The sequence below is a fragment of the Desarmillaria tabescens genome, assembly GCF_030435595.1.
Source record: "Desarmillaria tabescens strain CCBAS 213 chromosome Unknown EV420scaffold_107, whole genome shotgun sequence".
NCBI classification, from domain to species: domain Eukaryota; kingdom Fungi; phylum Basidiomycota; class Agaricomycetes; order Agaricales; family Physalacriaceae; genus Desarmillaria; species Desarmillaria tabescens.
In genome coordinates this window covers 1-15,026 of record NW_026848406.1, presented here as the reverse complement: position 1 = coordinate 15,026, position 15,026 = coordinate 1, and the positions used below count along the sequence as shown (strand labels likewise).

Here is a 15,026-nt window from a genome sequence, read left to right as displayed (position 1 = left end):
TTCACCTATGCCTTCGCTTCCAACACAGTCTGATCATGCCGTGAAGAGTGTATACGCTTTTAAGAATGCTTGTATGCACGCTCATCCCGTCTGAATGCCAGATGAAGTGTTCCATTCCGCTAGGTTCTGGGAAGGCTCAACCAGCATCGCCTATTCTTTAAGAACAATGGTTCGCTTGCAACGGGGAATGAATCCATCATGAATACCTGTGATGCAGGAGGAAATCACCAGGTCCTCGATGACTTTTAATTTTTCCCTACTTCTTCTTGGATTGCTTAGCCGAAGATACTGTACTATTACAATCAATTTGAACGCGGTCCAAGATTTTTTGCGCTGTGAGGCGTGACATTCAAATTGAACGAAAGGTACAGTAGAGGCTGAAGCACGCATTCAATGTAGAGATTAGGGACATATAGCATAAGAAAGTAAGTCGATAGAAACAGAAACAATATCCTAGTCCTACTCATCATCATGCCTCTCTATCGTTAGACCGACGCAAAGCACGCCATTGTCCTGTTTTCAGCAAAGAAATATTTTACCATTGACATGCACCTGAGGGACCGACCAAAGCTTCCAATGTTCGTCCATATCTGCCAGTTGAATCACCGACACTTTTTCAAACTTCCCATCCCACCGTTGCCGCCCAACTGCCCAACGTAATGACGGTTGATAGCCAGAAAGGGTAGAGAAACTGTCAATGAGGGTATATGAGCCATCGGGTATGGGGTATGCATGATCAGCGAGGATCTTTAATGTACAGGGCACCCCAGTACTTCCTATAACCACCAACTCGCCCGGTCGAGGCATCCCCTTGTTTGATACCTCACCCAATCCATGCACAGTACCTGACTTGATGTATGCGCACTTACACCAGTCAGCACCTGTCTCATCAGTCCTAATGGCTGCCGAAAATGCAACAAAGTGATTCCATGGTCGAGGTGGCATCGCCTTTATCTGGTTCCATGATGGTCGCCAACGTTTGCATCCATTCCCGGGCTCAGGGTATAGGAAGAGTAAATCTGTGCGATACCCCACAGACATGACATCCACAAGTGATCCCCAGGCATCCTCTTCAGACTGTGTTTCATCGTATATCGGGATAGACTCTCGGAAGAGAATATATGCCAGACCTGCTACTTTATCCAGAGGCTTTGTCGATACCCGATTTTGCATCTCCCTCAGGATGTCGAACACACTACCAGGATTTACCAAGTTCAGTGAATGTAGGCGTTGTTCGACTGTTTGTCGCATGTCTCTGTCCATCGAGTGATCATCGGTCTCTCCACCGATGATATATTTATTGCTGACCTCCTGTAGCGTCCATGCACGCCGAAACCAACACCGATCGCTTTCCAAGTCCCCCGGCTTCAAACAAAATGGTCGACCCAGCCCGCTGAGGTAATACACTACCACTGCTTTGCGATAGATAGCTCCGATGGTGGGCACGTCGACCTTCCACTCTTCTCTGCGCAGATTCTCCCTGCAGCCACCCTCTTGCCTCAAACACAAAACATCTAACCAAACATATTCTGCTCTGAGGTTCAACAACTCGATCCGAATGAGATTGAGGTCCGCATCTTTCGGTATTGGCACGGGCCATTCATAGCCATTGATGGGTGTCCATAGATCTATGCGATCCTCACTAGACACCCATGCATGCGATATCGCCCATGCAGAATCCCTGGCGACCCAGTATGGCACCACTCGATTAGCATACAGGTCCCAAACGCGCCGGGGTTGAACATTCCCATCGGAGATCCTGTTATTTTTGACCATATTTTGTCGCCCTTCCCGATCCCGATTGTATTCTTGGCTTATGTGTTCGGCAACGTACAAGCCATACCAATACGGACGCAAATTACCATAGAGAGTGCCAAAGTCGTAATCCTGTCTGATGAAGGATTCAAGAATGGAGGACAAGACGGGGTTGTTGAGAGTATATGACGTTCCGAGTGTCGCATTGAGCTCCTTCAAGACCCCATTCATACCGAGGTCGGCGCAGGGAGTGTCAGCGAGAGCGGATCGTATGACAGGATTTTTACGAGTGTAAGACCTTTGCTGCGGCACTGGAATGGTTGATTCTGCTTTGCCAGTCTCAGTGAGGGCGGAGAGTGTGACTTTGGGGAGTTTCCCATAATTGTGATATGTTAAAGATCTCTGAAATGCGTTATTACTTCCCTTTCTGTGCACACATTAGAGTGCTTACAAATCGATCCCGATTATCCTGTACGGCCCACCATTCCTCTTCGTGCGTCCCGGGTTTTTTTCCTAGCCGTAGTAGAATGAGGATACCAGGATTGAAGGTCAAACACCGACACATACCAGAGATGATGCCGGTTGACATCAAGCTGTGGTCGTATAGAATGTGTTACTCGTTGTCAGGGGTACTTGGGGTTAGTACGAATCCTTTGTAAATAGTTCGGGAGTTCAAGCACGAATGCTATGGTTTTCACTAGCTGAGGTTGGGTGGTTTTGTGGTCGAGTTACTTTGTGTAACCGTGTGGTGGGTGATGGATGTTGCGTTTGGTAAGCGTTCGGTGACTTAAAGGGTTTTGGAGCGTGCGTCACAGGCGTACCTAGATGAATGTAGTTAATAAAATGGGCGCGTCACGAGCGAGCCTAGAACTGTGATATGTTTGATTGATGGTGCGTCACGAGCGTGCCTAGAAATGGGGTTTGTAGTTTGAGAGAGCGCGTCACGAGCGAGCCTAGAATAGATGTGTTGGTAGTTCTTGTTATTTCTCTCAATATGGCTTGAAGTAGTTGTAAGTGTGTAGTGTGATGGGTAAAATGTCGATAATCTTATTGCTCTTCTCTGCCTCGGATTATGGCTGTGCAACCCTGTGCCTCGCCATCACGATCAATCGCATACCCATGATTCATGTTCTCGACGATGATTTGGCACAGAGATGACGGAATATTGTAGGCCACAAGCGATTTATTGATTATTCGTGTTGAAAGCAATATTAGTTGCCCAGAGCACATCTCGACGTTTGATTTGTGGGTATTACGTGACATAAGTCTCGTAGGGACGTAGGGGCGCGCTTCGGTTTCAACTTCTTTGTGGCTATCTCCGCTGCTATCACTTGACAACCGCCGCCTCCTCCTCCCACCAAAGCTTTACTGCACGCACAAAAATATTACATATCGGCTTCACGACGCTCTATCTTGAGGCTTTCCATCGCTAATACCATTTTTCCAGCGCCAAAGGTGCATAGTAGAAATGTTATCTATTATCACTTATTTTACGCAAACCCCGTAGGATGCGAAATCTCCTTCTCTACTGCTTACATATGTCTGGGAAGGCGCGGCCGACGGTGAAGAATGTTGCTGCTTGCTACGTTCAGACCCCACAAAAGAAACTAAAAGAACGCCATAAAACTTCAACGTCAACCATGGAAACTCTCCTTCCAAAATGGCGTCTTATCCTCTCCCCATACCACGACCCAACATCCAAATTCCTTCAACATTTCCTCGTCTGGTCATCCATAGCGCCCGCTTTGTCTTGAGCATGTCTGTGTCTTGAGACAGGGAAGAAGGTCTTACATACTCTCATTACTTACGCCCGGATGAAACGGGTGATGCAGCCCTGAAATCGGGCGTGCCGTACACGCTCGCTTCCAACGACAGGATCTAAGCGGTTGATGGGGGGAAGAGAGGAGCATGGCAAGAGAACGATGTTAAAGATGAACGTGCGGAGACAGGGACTATGATAGTTATTAAGGAGATCGACATCCATATAGCCAGGATGAGAAGGAGGAATCAGACTGATAGTGAGGGAGTGAAGCAGGGAGAATGATATGCACGCGAGCGTCCGGGTCCTTTGATCGGGAGAAAATATTCGAGGAGTTTTCTTAGTATGGCTGAACTTGATGGGTCGTTGTGCTGGCAATCGTTCCTCGCTTTGACCATCCTCGGCATCTCCTCGAACCGCCTCGTCTTGTGCGTACTACTCAAGTCCTCAAGATAGGGAAGACATCGTACACACTCTCGTTGCTTACGAGCAGATTTCAGCGGGTGAGGAGGCACGAGGAGAATCTGGAATGAATGCCGATGACGTCATGGAAGATCAGCGTGCCCGGCTGATAGCCAGAGTGACGAGTACAGTGTCGGCAAACCGGTTTGAGGACGTGAAGGACAGGGAAGGAAATATATGCGAGGTTTATAGAGACGGAGGCCGAGCGAGTTGCGTGCGATGGGTAGCTTGCATGGGAACGGCCCTTTCGACAGTCGGGGTAAGCTGGTTTGTACTGTTGGTGGAGGCGATAAGCCGTGTACAGTCGCTGAGCGCCCATTCTAGGTGGCGGAGGGAGGGGAGGACCGTTGTAGAGTCGGCGAATGCTGAGAGTATATGTACGCGAGGCACCCGGAGACTGCCAAGGCGGAGTCGAGAAGATCTGTAAATCGGGCTTGTCAGGCGCAAGGTTTGTTGGAATACAATATTCGAATACCGGGGTGGCAGAGCCAGAGGGGATGACGGGCATAACACGTGCACACTCCCAAGTATGCTCCAATGGAAATCCCAACCAAAGAGCCAATGCGCATTGCAGACCCCAGCCTCGGTTTATGTGCAACAAGGACATGCCGTGATCTACGCATATACGCGGAACAAGGATCGCTTAACCTAGTATTGTGTTCGAATTGACGGAACATCAACATAAGTAGTTCCAGTGGGAGATGGCGGATGGTCGCGCACAACGAGCGATCTTTTTTCGAGTGCGAGATTGGAAATGTCGACTTGCGTGTGTTGGCGGGTGAAGTCTGATTCGAGCTGATGGATGCTGTCCCGCCGGTATTGGACGAGGCTGCCGATGTTGATCACATCGAGCCATACGTCTGCCATCGTGATTTTGTGGGAAGAGCTTGGCATACAAAGGCGGCGATATCGGCATTAGCGGTATAGGGAGGCTAATTCGATGTCCTTGTTAAAACCAAAGTCACTCGTTATAGATTCATGGGAACATACGTGTGGAAAACCAGTGATAATGTAATTTTGGACAGGAGCAACAGCGCCCATCCTAGCGTTTGCCAGTAAACTATAGTTTCCAATGGTAGTCGTAATCTTTGATTCGTGCCTTGATTGCAAAGGCGATGACTACACATAGTCGTCAACACGATGAAGAGTGCATTGTAGGCATGATACATACAAGAAGGGCCGCCAGATCGAACTCTGATTCTGACCAAATTTAATTCGACATGGACGCTTGACATCCTGCAAGAATAGTATCAGCTGCGTGAAACGAACGACATGGCAAATGAGCACGTACCTCTTTCTTCCCGTCGTTCGTTTACCGTATACATACCACCAAAACCTTCATCCCTATAGCACGATTCGAGCATCACGGGAAAACACGAACGGACATCCTACTTCCGGCGAAGCAATGATACACGGATCTTTGTCTAGTCAGGAACGGGAACGCACTGCAATTCTGCCCTTGCTGGTGTACCTGCATCGCTCGTCGTCCACCATGCGTACTCCGTGCTTGCCGGGAAGCAATACACCGCCTCGGCAGAATAATACGACTCCCACGCAGCTCAGAGTGCCAAAGAGGTCACCGTATTCATGTTCAGGAAACCGGTCAAACGGTGGAATGTGGGAACTTAGCTTACGGCAGAGTAGCCTCGCCGCTCTTCAAGACTAGATACCGGGGTTCGTCCAGTTCATAAACCAAGGTCATGTATGTGACGGTTGCTCAGGATATCAGCGTCCATACCCAGGATGATAGTGGGGCGTGAGATATGATCGCTGGCGCCCGGGTACTTCGGTATGGACACAGCGTTCCGGGAGTTTGCTTGGTACGTCCGAACTGGGTGGGGTTTTACGCACAGGAACCTGAGGTTCAGCTCGAAGCGGTGAGCTGATTGGCGCCTTCGAGGGATGGAGATAAGCCGCATCGAATGTATTTTCGTATATTCGAGGTGGTGAAGGGAGTGTTACAAGCTGAAAAATACATTGTACAGTCAACCAGTATCAAGGGTATGTAGGCGAAGGCACCCGAAGAGGGGAAAGAGGAAAGCAGAGTTGTGCAGACGCCCAAATCGAGCTTCTCGAGCACAAGGTTTGTTAGAATATAGTCCTCGAATGCCGGGCGGCAGAGCCACAGCGACGACGCGTAACACGTCTAGCCTCCCGGATGTACTCCGATCAAAACCCAAAATACGAACAGCGCGTGCTTGGCGTGGATCACGGTATCGTGGTAAGGGTAACAACGTCACACAGCCATGGGAACGAGCAATGTCTGTTTTTTAGACGACGTCGGGTTATAGTTCTACAGGAGAACCAGCAGCAGAGATTGGGCCGACGCGTGCAAAGAGTAGTATTTTCGATGGTTAGCCTGAGAACGTCGTGTTGTGTGTACAGGTGGACGATCTGTGATGGCCGGAGTCGTCTAGCCAGCCTTGGGCGAAACCGAGGACGTCGAAGCTTACGTCTGCCATCCTGACTTCGTGGGAAGAGCTGGGCGAACGCTTAGGAAAGGGAGGTGATATCGAGATTAGTGGTGCAGGAGGTTATTTGGGTCGCTCAGAAGCTGGACATTCTATACCTTCGAAAAAGTTAGCTGGCTCCTTAGAGAATCCCAGGAACGTACAATCAGAAAACCAGTGACAACTAATATTTGAATGAGGATAGCAGGGTGCGTTCATAGTGTTTTCCAGGGATCTATGAATGCGTCAGCGGTCGAACAGCAGCATATAACATAAAAACATCAGGAATATTGCTGTCGAAGTACCCTTGCATAGGAGATGAACGGCTGATAAACGGGGGTGGAGAAAGGCGCCCAGCGGTCAACTCCCTGGCAGTGGTCCACCATCCGTGCCCTGACTACATGTATTCGTCAAAGCGATGAAGGAGTATCGTAGGAGTAAAACTCACTACGAAGACGTCAACAGCGTAAAACAACGACCCGACAGACGAACACGTACCTCTTCCTTCCCGTCCCCCGTTTACCAGCTATATACCGCCAACACGTCCATCCCGACAGCACAACTCGAGTGTTACGTCAGTAAATGAACAGCCACTCGACATTGGGCGAAGCGATGAGATGGAGAGCGTGTTGTCAGTAGCAGTGAGGACCAGGTGTGTGCATCCCTTGACACGTGGAAAGGGTGGGTCTTGCGTGTGATACCCAGATCGTCGTCCCGTCAGGCATGAGAGCACACTGCGCTTCTGCCCTCGCTGGTGTACCTGCTCTCCTCGTCGTCCTCCCTGCGTGCTCTTTCCTTGCCGGAAAGAACACACCGTCTTGGCAAAAATTCGACTCGCAGGCAGCACAATTTGATATGGAGGTCACCGTATTCGTATTCAAGGAAACCGGTGAAAAGGTGGAATGCGGGAGCTTGATTACGGCAGATTAGCCTCGCTGCTCCTCAAAACAAGATACCGGGGTTCGTCCAGTTCATAAGCAGGTCGGCACTCTTCGAGAGGGCGCAGAGTAGCGATGGCATGAGAGCGAAAAGGAAAAGAAGCACGCTTTGTTTGCTCCTCTGGTGCCAAACAATCCCGGCGCGTAGCGGGCCCGTGCGCAGGCGGTATCCGGGGTACCAGCAACCGCTTCCATCAAAGGCTTTCTCGTAACCGTTGTGGCAATCTCCGCTTCTCCAGTCCATCTGACTTCCTCATTACCCACTGCCGGGAAATCTTTCAACGGCAAGTCTACACCATGGACCTGACACGAGTCTTCGTCCCGCAATTGCCAGCCCAACTATTGAAGAATCTTGGTCCCAAATCGGCGGCTCAGCTATCAGATGATGACAAATGAATGGAAGCTTAGCGTCGTTACCTGGTGATATCTACCAATCGAGCTTGCAATTCGCGTGGGGGATGTAAGGCTATTGTCCATGGAGCAGCATTATGCTTTGAGGGTGCTACGTCATTGTCGTTCTTCGTTATAGCGTTCTAATGCTACAGAATGGTTATTGTTCCGATTCAATGAAGCCGGGCCAGGACACACCTCACAAGATTTAGACGAGGTACTTCCTCATTCCGACTTCCTGATTTCATGTTCATTGAAAGACTGGTATTTAAATATATTCGTTCTCTCTTCTTCTAGCTGACATGTTCTTTCTACGGCAGCCCGTTCTTCCGTTAAGTCTGACAATGGTCCAAGGCCGTGCAGTCCATCAGTCACTGTATATACACATTGGGTTTACATTGAGGACAGAACTGAGTATATCCCTCTCCAGAACGAAACACATCCTTAGCCTTGCTTTAGATTTTGAATTTGTCTTTCATCGATCTCAGCGTCCTTTCCTGTGTGATATGTAGACCGCTGTCACAATAAACCTCCCAGTCGGACGGACCGCCAACTATGCGCCTAAGCCTGAAACGTACTTTGTCCTGCTTCATGCCGTGCAGCCTGGGGTGCCGGGAGATATTTGTAGTATGGGGTACGCCGAAACTCGTTAATGCCAACCCTTCTCTTTCATGGGATTCATTGACTAACTCTTCGCGTGGGCAGACGCAACGTACATACGTACACTTGTCCGCCAAAGGTGGGTTCCCTTTCAAAATCGATCCAATCTCATGACGATCCGTGTAACGAATATTCGGCATCGGCATACGATAACAACAGAAAGCAGCCTGCTGCTTACTTTGAGGTTCTTCTTCCATTTCCTGTCATCTGCTGCATGTCTGAAGAATAAATAGTGTATCACGATGAATTAATTCATCGTGGACGCATTGTGTACTTCCCTGTACGTTTTTATCATTTCATTTAATGACGGCTTTGACGGACACGGAACGTTTTAGGTCTGTATTCGTGTATACTGAAATCAAAGATTACGACTTTTCAGTTCTTCTGCACGCACGGTACACGACTGTCAGTCACAACTGGTATACACTGTCTATTTTGCCACGCAATGTTATACATCGTGACTTTGAGATAACATAAGCTCTCTGCAACTTCTTATCAACACACTACGAACCGAGTGGATTGCTTGAGATGCAGTACGTCGACCCGTTTGTCTAGACAGAGGCTACAGTATCCGTTGTAACCCTAGATATGACGGGCAGTCAGTGAGGGCAAAAGAGACTCGGAGTTCTCGAAGAAGAAAAAGTAACGATGTTCACTGAATCGAGGCGAAGAGGAGATGCTGCGTGGGAGGAATCGTCAAACGCAGTCAACATAGCGAAGAAAGGAAGATCCCGACAACGCAGATCACGTACCTCTTCTCATTCAGCGCAATCGAAGGCTGCTGACATGACGAGAGATGCATAATCTTCTCAACCCCGAACCCTTTCACCAACATGTATTCGTAAACACTATCGAACGTCGTCTTGTTCCCCGCTGTAACGCGATCTCCAGTGGTGCCATTTCTGAGCTCGCCTTTCTCCCTGGAACCAAAAGCATAGCTTATGGTATCTCTGGACTCGGTAGGGAATGGAGAATGCCAATTCGCGCGAATCTTCACTATCTGTAGGGATGCAGAGCTTTTCTGTTGCCTTTCTGTCCAAGGAATGCAATGGATCTTCATAGCGGGTCAGACCGTACTAGCAATCCTCTGGGAATTCCTCGATGGTAGTCAGTAGCGAATATGGCAACGCTCATTCGAATGCTTGGTAGATGCTGGTGCTGGGGTTTCTACCAGCACAAGGGACGATAGGGAAACTTTCCCTTTGAACCGCTCTACGGGCCGGTACGCACCAACTGTCCGGCCCGATCTTGACACTTAAAACCGAGGTTGAGAGTCCGCCGTGGGCCTTCCATCTTCTTTCCTGACGCCTATCATCGTTGCCTTGAATGCCCTCCTGCCTTCCATCGTTTTCAATCGTGGATTGCTCGCTTTTATCCTGCAGCTATATGAATATTTGACGAAATTATTTCACACGGTCGAAGTGCCGGTTCCGGGTTGCCCCTCCCATGAGCGAATTATCGCTGACTTCCTGCAGTGTTTATGACCGCCTGAACCAACATTGATCACTGCCTAAATCATCTGGCTTTATTAAAAAAGGCCGATCCAGCCCGCTGATGTAGCACACTGCCTTTGCACTGCGATGGATGATCTGATGGTGGGCACGACGACTTTCCACTCGTCTATGCGTAGATCTTCCCTACGCCCATTTAATTTCCTCAGCAACATAACATCTAACCATACATCCTCTGATCGCAGGCTCAACATTTCGATCCGTGTCTTTAAGGATCGACCATTCAGCGCTCAGCACGGGCCATTGATGGGCACCCAGAGATCCATGCGCCCGCCATCAGATATCCACGCATGCGATATTGGCAATATCACATGCATGGATATCTAACGAAATGCCCATGCGTATTCTCTGGAAACCCAGAATGGCACGACCCAATTGGTGTACAGCTCCTGATGTGTCGATGGGAGATATTTCTGTCGGAGATGCTGTTATCGACGATCATATTTTGATGTATCTCCCCGTCCAGGTCCAGGCCCCGAACTTCGTGGATTCGCATGGTAATAGTCAGTTCATACCAATAGGAACGGAAATTAGCGTAGGCAGTGCTGAAGTCGTAATTTTGTGAAATGAAGGATTCGAGAGCCGAGTTGTCTGGAATATATAGTGCGTCGACTGTCGTATTGAGCTCCTTTAAAACCCTGTCAATACCAAGGTCAATGCAGGGAGTATTCGCCTGAGCGGATTGTATAACCGACCTTCTACCCGTATAGGACCGTTGCATCGGCATTGGAATGGCTGATTCTGCTTGACCAGCGATCTCGGCGAGGGCGGAGAGGGAAGACTCTCATACGGGACACACGTTCGTACGTTCTGCAACGCATTAATTCTTGCCTTTCCGTGCGCCTCGAAGCGCTTACCGGCGTCATTCAGTCAGGGACTCCTCGATCAACCATCCCTTCCCCTGCACCCGGAGGTTTTCTTCCTAGTGGTAGCAGAATGAATATACCAATCAAGGATCTAATGACAAACAAGCATACATACGAATGTACAGAGACGGCGTAGGTTGGAAGCAAGTTGTGGTCGCACCAAACCTATGACAAGGAAGCTGCACGGACTAGCGCCCAGATCATCAAAGCGGGTAAGAAACAGCTCGGCATCAGCGGGGATTCGAAGACTAGATGCTGTGTTTGATATCTACGGCCTGGTGAATCTGCTTTCAGTGAAACGGAACATCCGGAGCCAGAATGAGGGAGGATAAACATGATTTTAGGAGCTGACTTTCGTACCAATGAACAACAGGACAGAGAGAGAGAGAAGGTGATGGCGGTCAGAGAAAGGCTTTGCCGGGACGGTCCGACCGGTCCACAACTTGGGTAGTGGTGCATTTATCTATTTCTGCATATCGTTCCTTTATTCATCGGTACAATGGTCCATGCGAAAACCCTACAAAATAAACTACAAAATCTCCAGAGGATGCCCTTCTCAGCAAACTTCGCTGATTTCTCTTACTTCACGGACAAGTTCACATGATGGTCAGGATACAGCCACGGCCGCAGGTTTACAATCAATGCTGCACAACCTGCCCTCAGGTACACGCGATCAGAGAATCAGAGGTCCGGTCCGGGTCCAAACTTTACGTGCTATACTCATACCCTTTGTGTCGTCTACAGCCGTGTCATTTTAAGACGCTGAAATTGTGAGGCCATTTGGGAGGTCCGAGGCTGGCAAGGAGCGACTGGTATCCCGGTGGTGTTCGTCTGTACGGCGCTGTACAGCACAACAACAGACGCCTAAGGGTCTAGATCTTGGAGACCAATGCTGTACTTTGCAAGTTTAAAAGCTCTACCAAGGTTCAAGCACCGTTGTGGTACAATGGGTATGCTTTTTCTTGAAATCGGGTAAATCATTATTCTGCATTCGTTTTTAAACGCAGGTTCACTAGGGTAAAAATGGACTCGCATTCAGTTCTGACTTTGATTCGTGAGATTCTCAGGTGTGCTATAAACCTGGGCGGGGCTAGATTTGATACGTTCTGGAGTGATCTAGTCCGAAGTCAAATGTATGATGCAGTGCGCGACTTCTCTGAACAACGTTTACACAGCACACTCATCTTCAAGACAATATAAAGATACCTTCGACTTCATAGTTTACAGTGTTCCCTGACCAACCGTATGCATCAACCAAACCTACCGCACATCTCATTCCAACCGGATACTTTTAAAGTCTGTAATCTTCGCCGCCAAGACTTGTGGAAAATAGGCGACAGTCCATTTCATGCAACCGGTGCTATAAATCGCTATGGAGCATTCTTCTCTTGGATAGATGATAAGCCTACGGTATTATGGTTAGAAAATGGTGAGAAATTTGTGGAATATTCGATCAAGTATTTGTCTGATTTCTGAAGGTCCTCCTAGGGTACCGGCGTGAGTTGTGAATCTCAGTCCGAGTACAGGGATGTTCATATGAACGACCAGACTGATCGCAACAGAATGCCTTTTTCACTTGAAGATATCCTTAAAGGCTACATCCGGCATAGCGTATTATCTTTGCGCCCGAAATAAGGGGTACAACGACATTGTTGGCTCACTTCTGTATCAGCTCGTTCAACAAATACCTTTAACGGATATATCGCCTCTGCTTCTATGTCATGTCCTCAACACAAAGAACGTCAGTATCATAGAAGATCTGTTCATCCGAACTTGCGACAAATTCGAGAAGATTTATGTTGTTCTCGATGCTATTGACGCATACCACGATTCGCCTAATATCCTTGACGATTTAATGGAGATGATCAGTCGTCTGTCAAATATCGCCTCAATATTATTTACTACTACTCACTCCAGCGCCAACATCCGGACCAGGTTCGCAAACGTCAGCAGACTTAATGCCTTGTCGCTTATACTTCGAACGGGAACATATACCATGGACACCACTGTACAAGAATCCCCTGATCTCGTTGAAGAGATCCTCTTGTCTTTGACAAATCCTTTATATCACAAGTACGTCTGGAGACCCATATCACGCTTCGTTTGTGATTACAGCCAGCTGAAACGGATCATAGCTATTGCAGGCTGTTTATTTTCGAACCAGACCCGGTTCCCTACCTCCAACGGACGGCATACAACTGGGCAAAACAGAAAATCTCTGAAATACTCGACAGAGGACCTCCTAAATCAACTAACATCGCTTCCGGAAGCGATCTTCTCCGCAAGATACAGGAGGCGCTGTCAGGAGGCCGGAATTTGGATCATTCTTTCCGAAAATTCATTGTCTCGACCAACTCGTGGCGCAATATCATACCTCTAGCGGCGAAGAACCCACTCATGGCGATCAACTTTCTGCAGAAAGTAAATATCCTCCAGCACGCTCTGAATACTACTGTATATGTCTCATTGCCTTCACAGGAAATTGACACCCGTGCTTATGTCTACAATAAAGCTTACATCGTGCACGCTGCATCAAATGCTTGCTACAAGTTGCTGAAACCTACCTTGTCGTTCCCACAAGCCTCGCGATATCAAATATTAGGTGTGATACGAGACGGCCAGTATGTTATGGAGGATTTGCGGTAGGTTCTAACGTTTTACATTAGCCATGAATTTCGACCTGACATTGGTACCTGTCCTATACAGGATATCTACAAGGCCGCATGAACACATTGATGTTTGCCTGAAAGTTCTGCGGATCTTCACCGACGATGAGACGAAATCTAGGGGAGATATCAGAAAGGTTGCCTAGACAGCTCGGTTGTCACACCTGTCTAATGAAAGGCTTTTAGGACTTTTGCAGAGAAGCGTTAGTCTGGAGAAATTTGCAACACCCCAACGTGCTCTGTGTCATTGGTATCAACGAAGATCTATTCCATCCAAGTTTTTGCCTCATCTCTCCTTGGATGAAGAATGGCAATATCATTTCATTCTTATCGCAGCATCCGGAACACAATCGTATACAGTGTGTATGTTCTTATTTTCATTACTATTAATGCTTCGATGTTTAGAATGTCAATATGATGAACAGATAATTGAAGTAGCAAATGGGCTCGATTACCTTCACTCACATAAACCTCCGGTCATACATGCTGACATTCGTGGGGTAAGCGTCTCTCCTTGCACAGTATAATATCTGGCCTGACTCATTTTTGTGGAAGGCCAACATCCTTGTCAATGCGGACTTTCGCTGCTGCTTAGCAGACTTTGGCCTTGCGAAGGCTGTGATGACATGTGGGTTCGGAAGCTATGGAGATTCGAGAAAAGGATCTTCCAGATGGCTTGCACCTGAGCTTCTTCAGGTTGACGCTTCCTCCAATTGGCAGTATCAAACATTTAGAGATATATATGCCTTTGGATGTACTGTAATCGAGGTACGTCGACTTATCAAGTCCTGGGTCCTCCGTGCCTGATTACGTCTGTTAGATTTTCACTGGGCGAATTCCATTTTGGAATATTAAACAAGATATCGCCGTTATGCTTGCTGTATGGCAGAACGACCTTCGACCAGCTAGGCCCAGCTATGATGAGCTGCCGTATGATAGCGTATGGTCATTGGTCGAACTCTGTTGGTCGAGGGACGTTCATAGAAGACCATCTTCTTCAAGCCTGGTTGCCCAGCTCACTAACCTGGATCTTTCCCGGAGAATTTTCAGAAAGAAGAAATCAGTGTCGAAGTCGATAAAGACAATGGTTATCTCTCAACATAATATTCGAAGTAGGCTTCCCTCCATTCTTAAAGACTATTAGTCTCAATGAGGCACACTCAGATCATCAGAAGTTGGGCATTGGTCGACATTTTCGCTGTCAAATAGGCGGCTGCAACAGGTCCTTCTTATCCAGTTCCGTACGAAGGAAGCATAAGATAAAATGCAGGAAAGCTACACAGGAGACGGTGTCAGTACTGTAGAATGAGATGCTTATGTTTATATTCAAGCAATCGTACCAGAAGCTGGGCAGAAGGATTAGCATGTATTCATCCTGCACTGCAGCGGCAATGAAATGATGTTATCATTCGATGTTGACGTTTTCTTTGCCTGTAAAGGCGATTTCGACCTGACTAGGGCCTTCCTCGCCATCCTCGGTATAACCCTCGCTGACCTGCACTTCGTTCCATTCGTATGCATTCGGGTTGCCTATATCAGTCGTTCTTGAACAGTGAGCTGGACTATGTT

General features: G+C 48.1%; 4 protein-coding genes across 4 annotated transcripts; 1 reads left to right on the top strand and 3 right to left on the bottom strand.

Moving 5' to 3' along the window:
- Positions 1–306: 306 nt before the first annotated feature.
- Positions 307–2,573, bottom strand: EV420DRAFT_161430 (uncharacterized protein). Its single transcript, XM_060475066.1, has 3 exons — positions 2,323–2,573; positions 2,207–2,268; positions 307–2,157 (listed from the first exon to the last, which is right to left on the bottom strand). The coding sequence occupies exons 1-3, from the start codon at positions 2,342–2,344 to the stop codon at positions 520–522; spliced, it is 1,722 nt and encodes a 573-aa protein (XP_060322632.1). The 5' UTR covers positions 2,345–2,573; the 3' UTR covers positions 307–519.
- Positions 2,574–3,874: 1,301 nt separating this feature from the next.
- Positions 3,875–4,808, bottom strand: EV420DRAFT_161403 (uncharacterized protein). The gene has a single exon (XM_060475065.1). The coding sequence runs from the start codon at positions 4,581–4,583 to the stop codon at positions 4,011–4,013; it is 573 nt and encodes a 190-aa protein (XP_060322631.1). The 5' UTR covers positions 4,584–4,808; the 3' UTR covers positions 3,875–4,010.
- A 4,105-nt stretch (positions 4,809–8,913) lies between these two features.
- EV420DRAFT_161353 (uncharacterized protein) lies at positions 8,914–9,578 on the bottom strand. The gene is made up of 2 exons (XM_060475062.1): positions 9,167–9,578; positions 8,914–9,093 (listed from the first exon to the last, which is right to left on the bottom strand). The coding sequence occupies exons 1-2, from the start codon at positions 9,472–9,474 to the stop codon at positions 8,997–8,999; spliced, it is 405 nt and encodes a 134-aa protein (XP_060322630.1). The 5' UTR covers positions 9,475–9,578; the 3' UTR covers positions 8,914–8,996.
- Positions 9,579–13,684: 4,106 nt separating this feature from the next.
- Positions 13,685–14,845, top strand: EV420DRAFT_1667318 (kinase-like domain-containing protein). The gene is made up of 5 exons (XM_060478998.1): positions 13,685–13,820; positions 13,883–13,957; positions 14,013–14,225; positions 14,278–14,569; positions 14,622–14,845. Exons 1-5 carry the CDS (start codon positions 13,758–13,760, stop codon positions 14,759–14,761), a joined length of 783 nt encoding a protein of 260 aa, XP_060322629.1. The 5' UTR covers positions 13,685–13,757; the 3' UTR covers positions 14,762–14,845.
- Positions 14,846–15,026: the final 181 nt, after the last annotated feature.

Excerpts from the sequence above, each read along its gene's own strand:
- EV420DRAFT_161430 (XM_060475066.1), bottom strand. The coding sequence starts at position 2,344 with ATGTCAACCGGCATCATCTCTG. Across the intron at positions 2,269-2,322 it reads GTCAACCGGCATCATCTCTG|GAAAAAAACCCGGGACGCAC; the intron begins GTATGTGTCGGT and ends TACTACGGCTAG. Across the intron at positions 2,158-2,206 it reads AGGATAATCGGGATCGATTT|AGATCTTTAACATATCACAA; the intron begins GTAAGCACTCTA and ends AACGCATTTCAG.
- EV420DRAFT_161403 (XM_060475065.1), bottom strand. The coding sequence starts at position 4,583 with ATGTCCTTGTTGCACATAAACCGAGGCTGGGGTCTGCAATGCGCATTG.
- EV420DRAFT_161353 (XM_060475062.1), bottom strand. The coding sequence starts at position 9,474 with ATGAAGATCCATTGCATTCCTTGGACAGAAAGGCAACAGAAAAGCTCT. Across the intron at positions 9,094-9,166 it reads ATTGCGCTGAATGAGAAGAG|CATCTCCTCTTCGCCTCGAT; the intron begins GTACGTGATCTG and ends CCTCCCACGCAG.
- EV420DRAFT_1667318 (XM_060478998.1), top strand. The coding sequence starts at position 13,758 with ATGAAGAATGGCAATATCATTTCATTCTTATCGCAGCATCCGGAACAC. Across the intron at positions 13,958-14,012 it reads TACATGCTGACATTCGTGGG|GCCAACATCCTTGTCAATGC; the intron begins GTAAGCGTCTCT and ends TTTTTGTGGAAG. Across the intron at positions 14,226-14,277 it reads TTGGATGTACTGTAATCGAG|ATTTTCACTGGGCGAATTCC; the intron begins GTACGTCGACTT and ends TACGTCTGTTAG.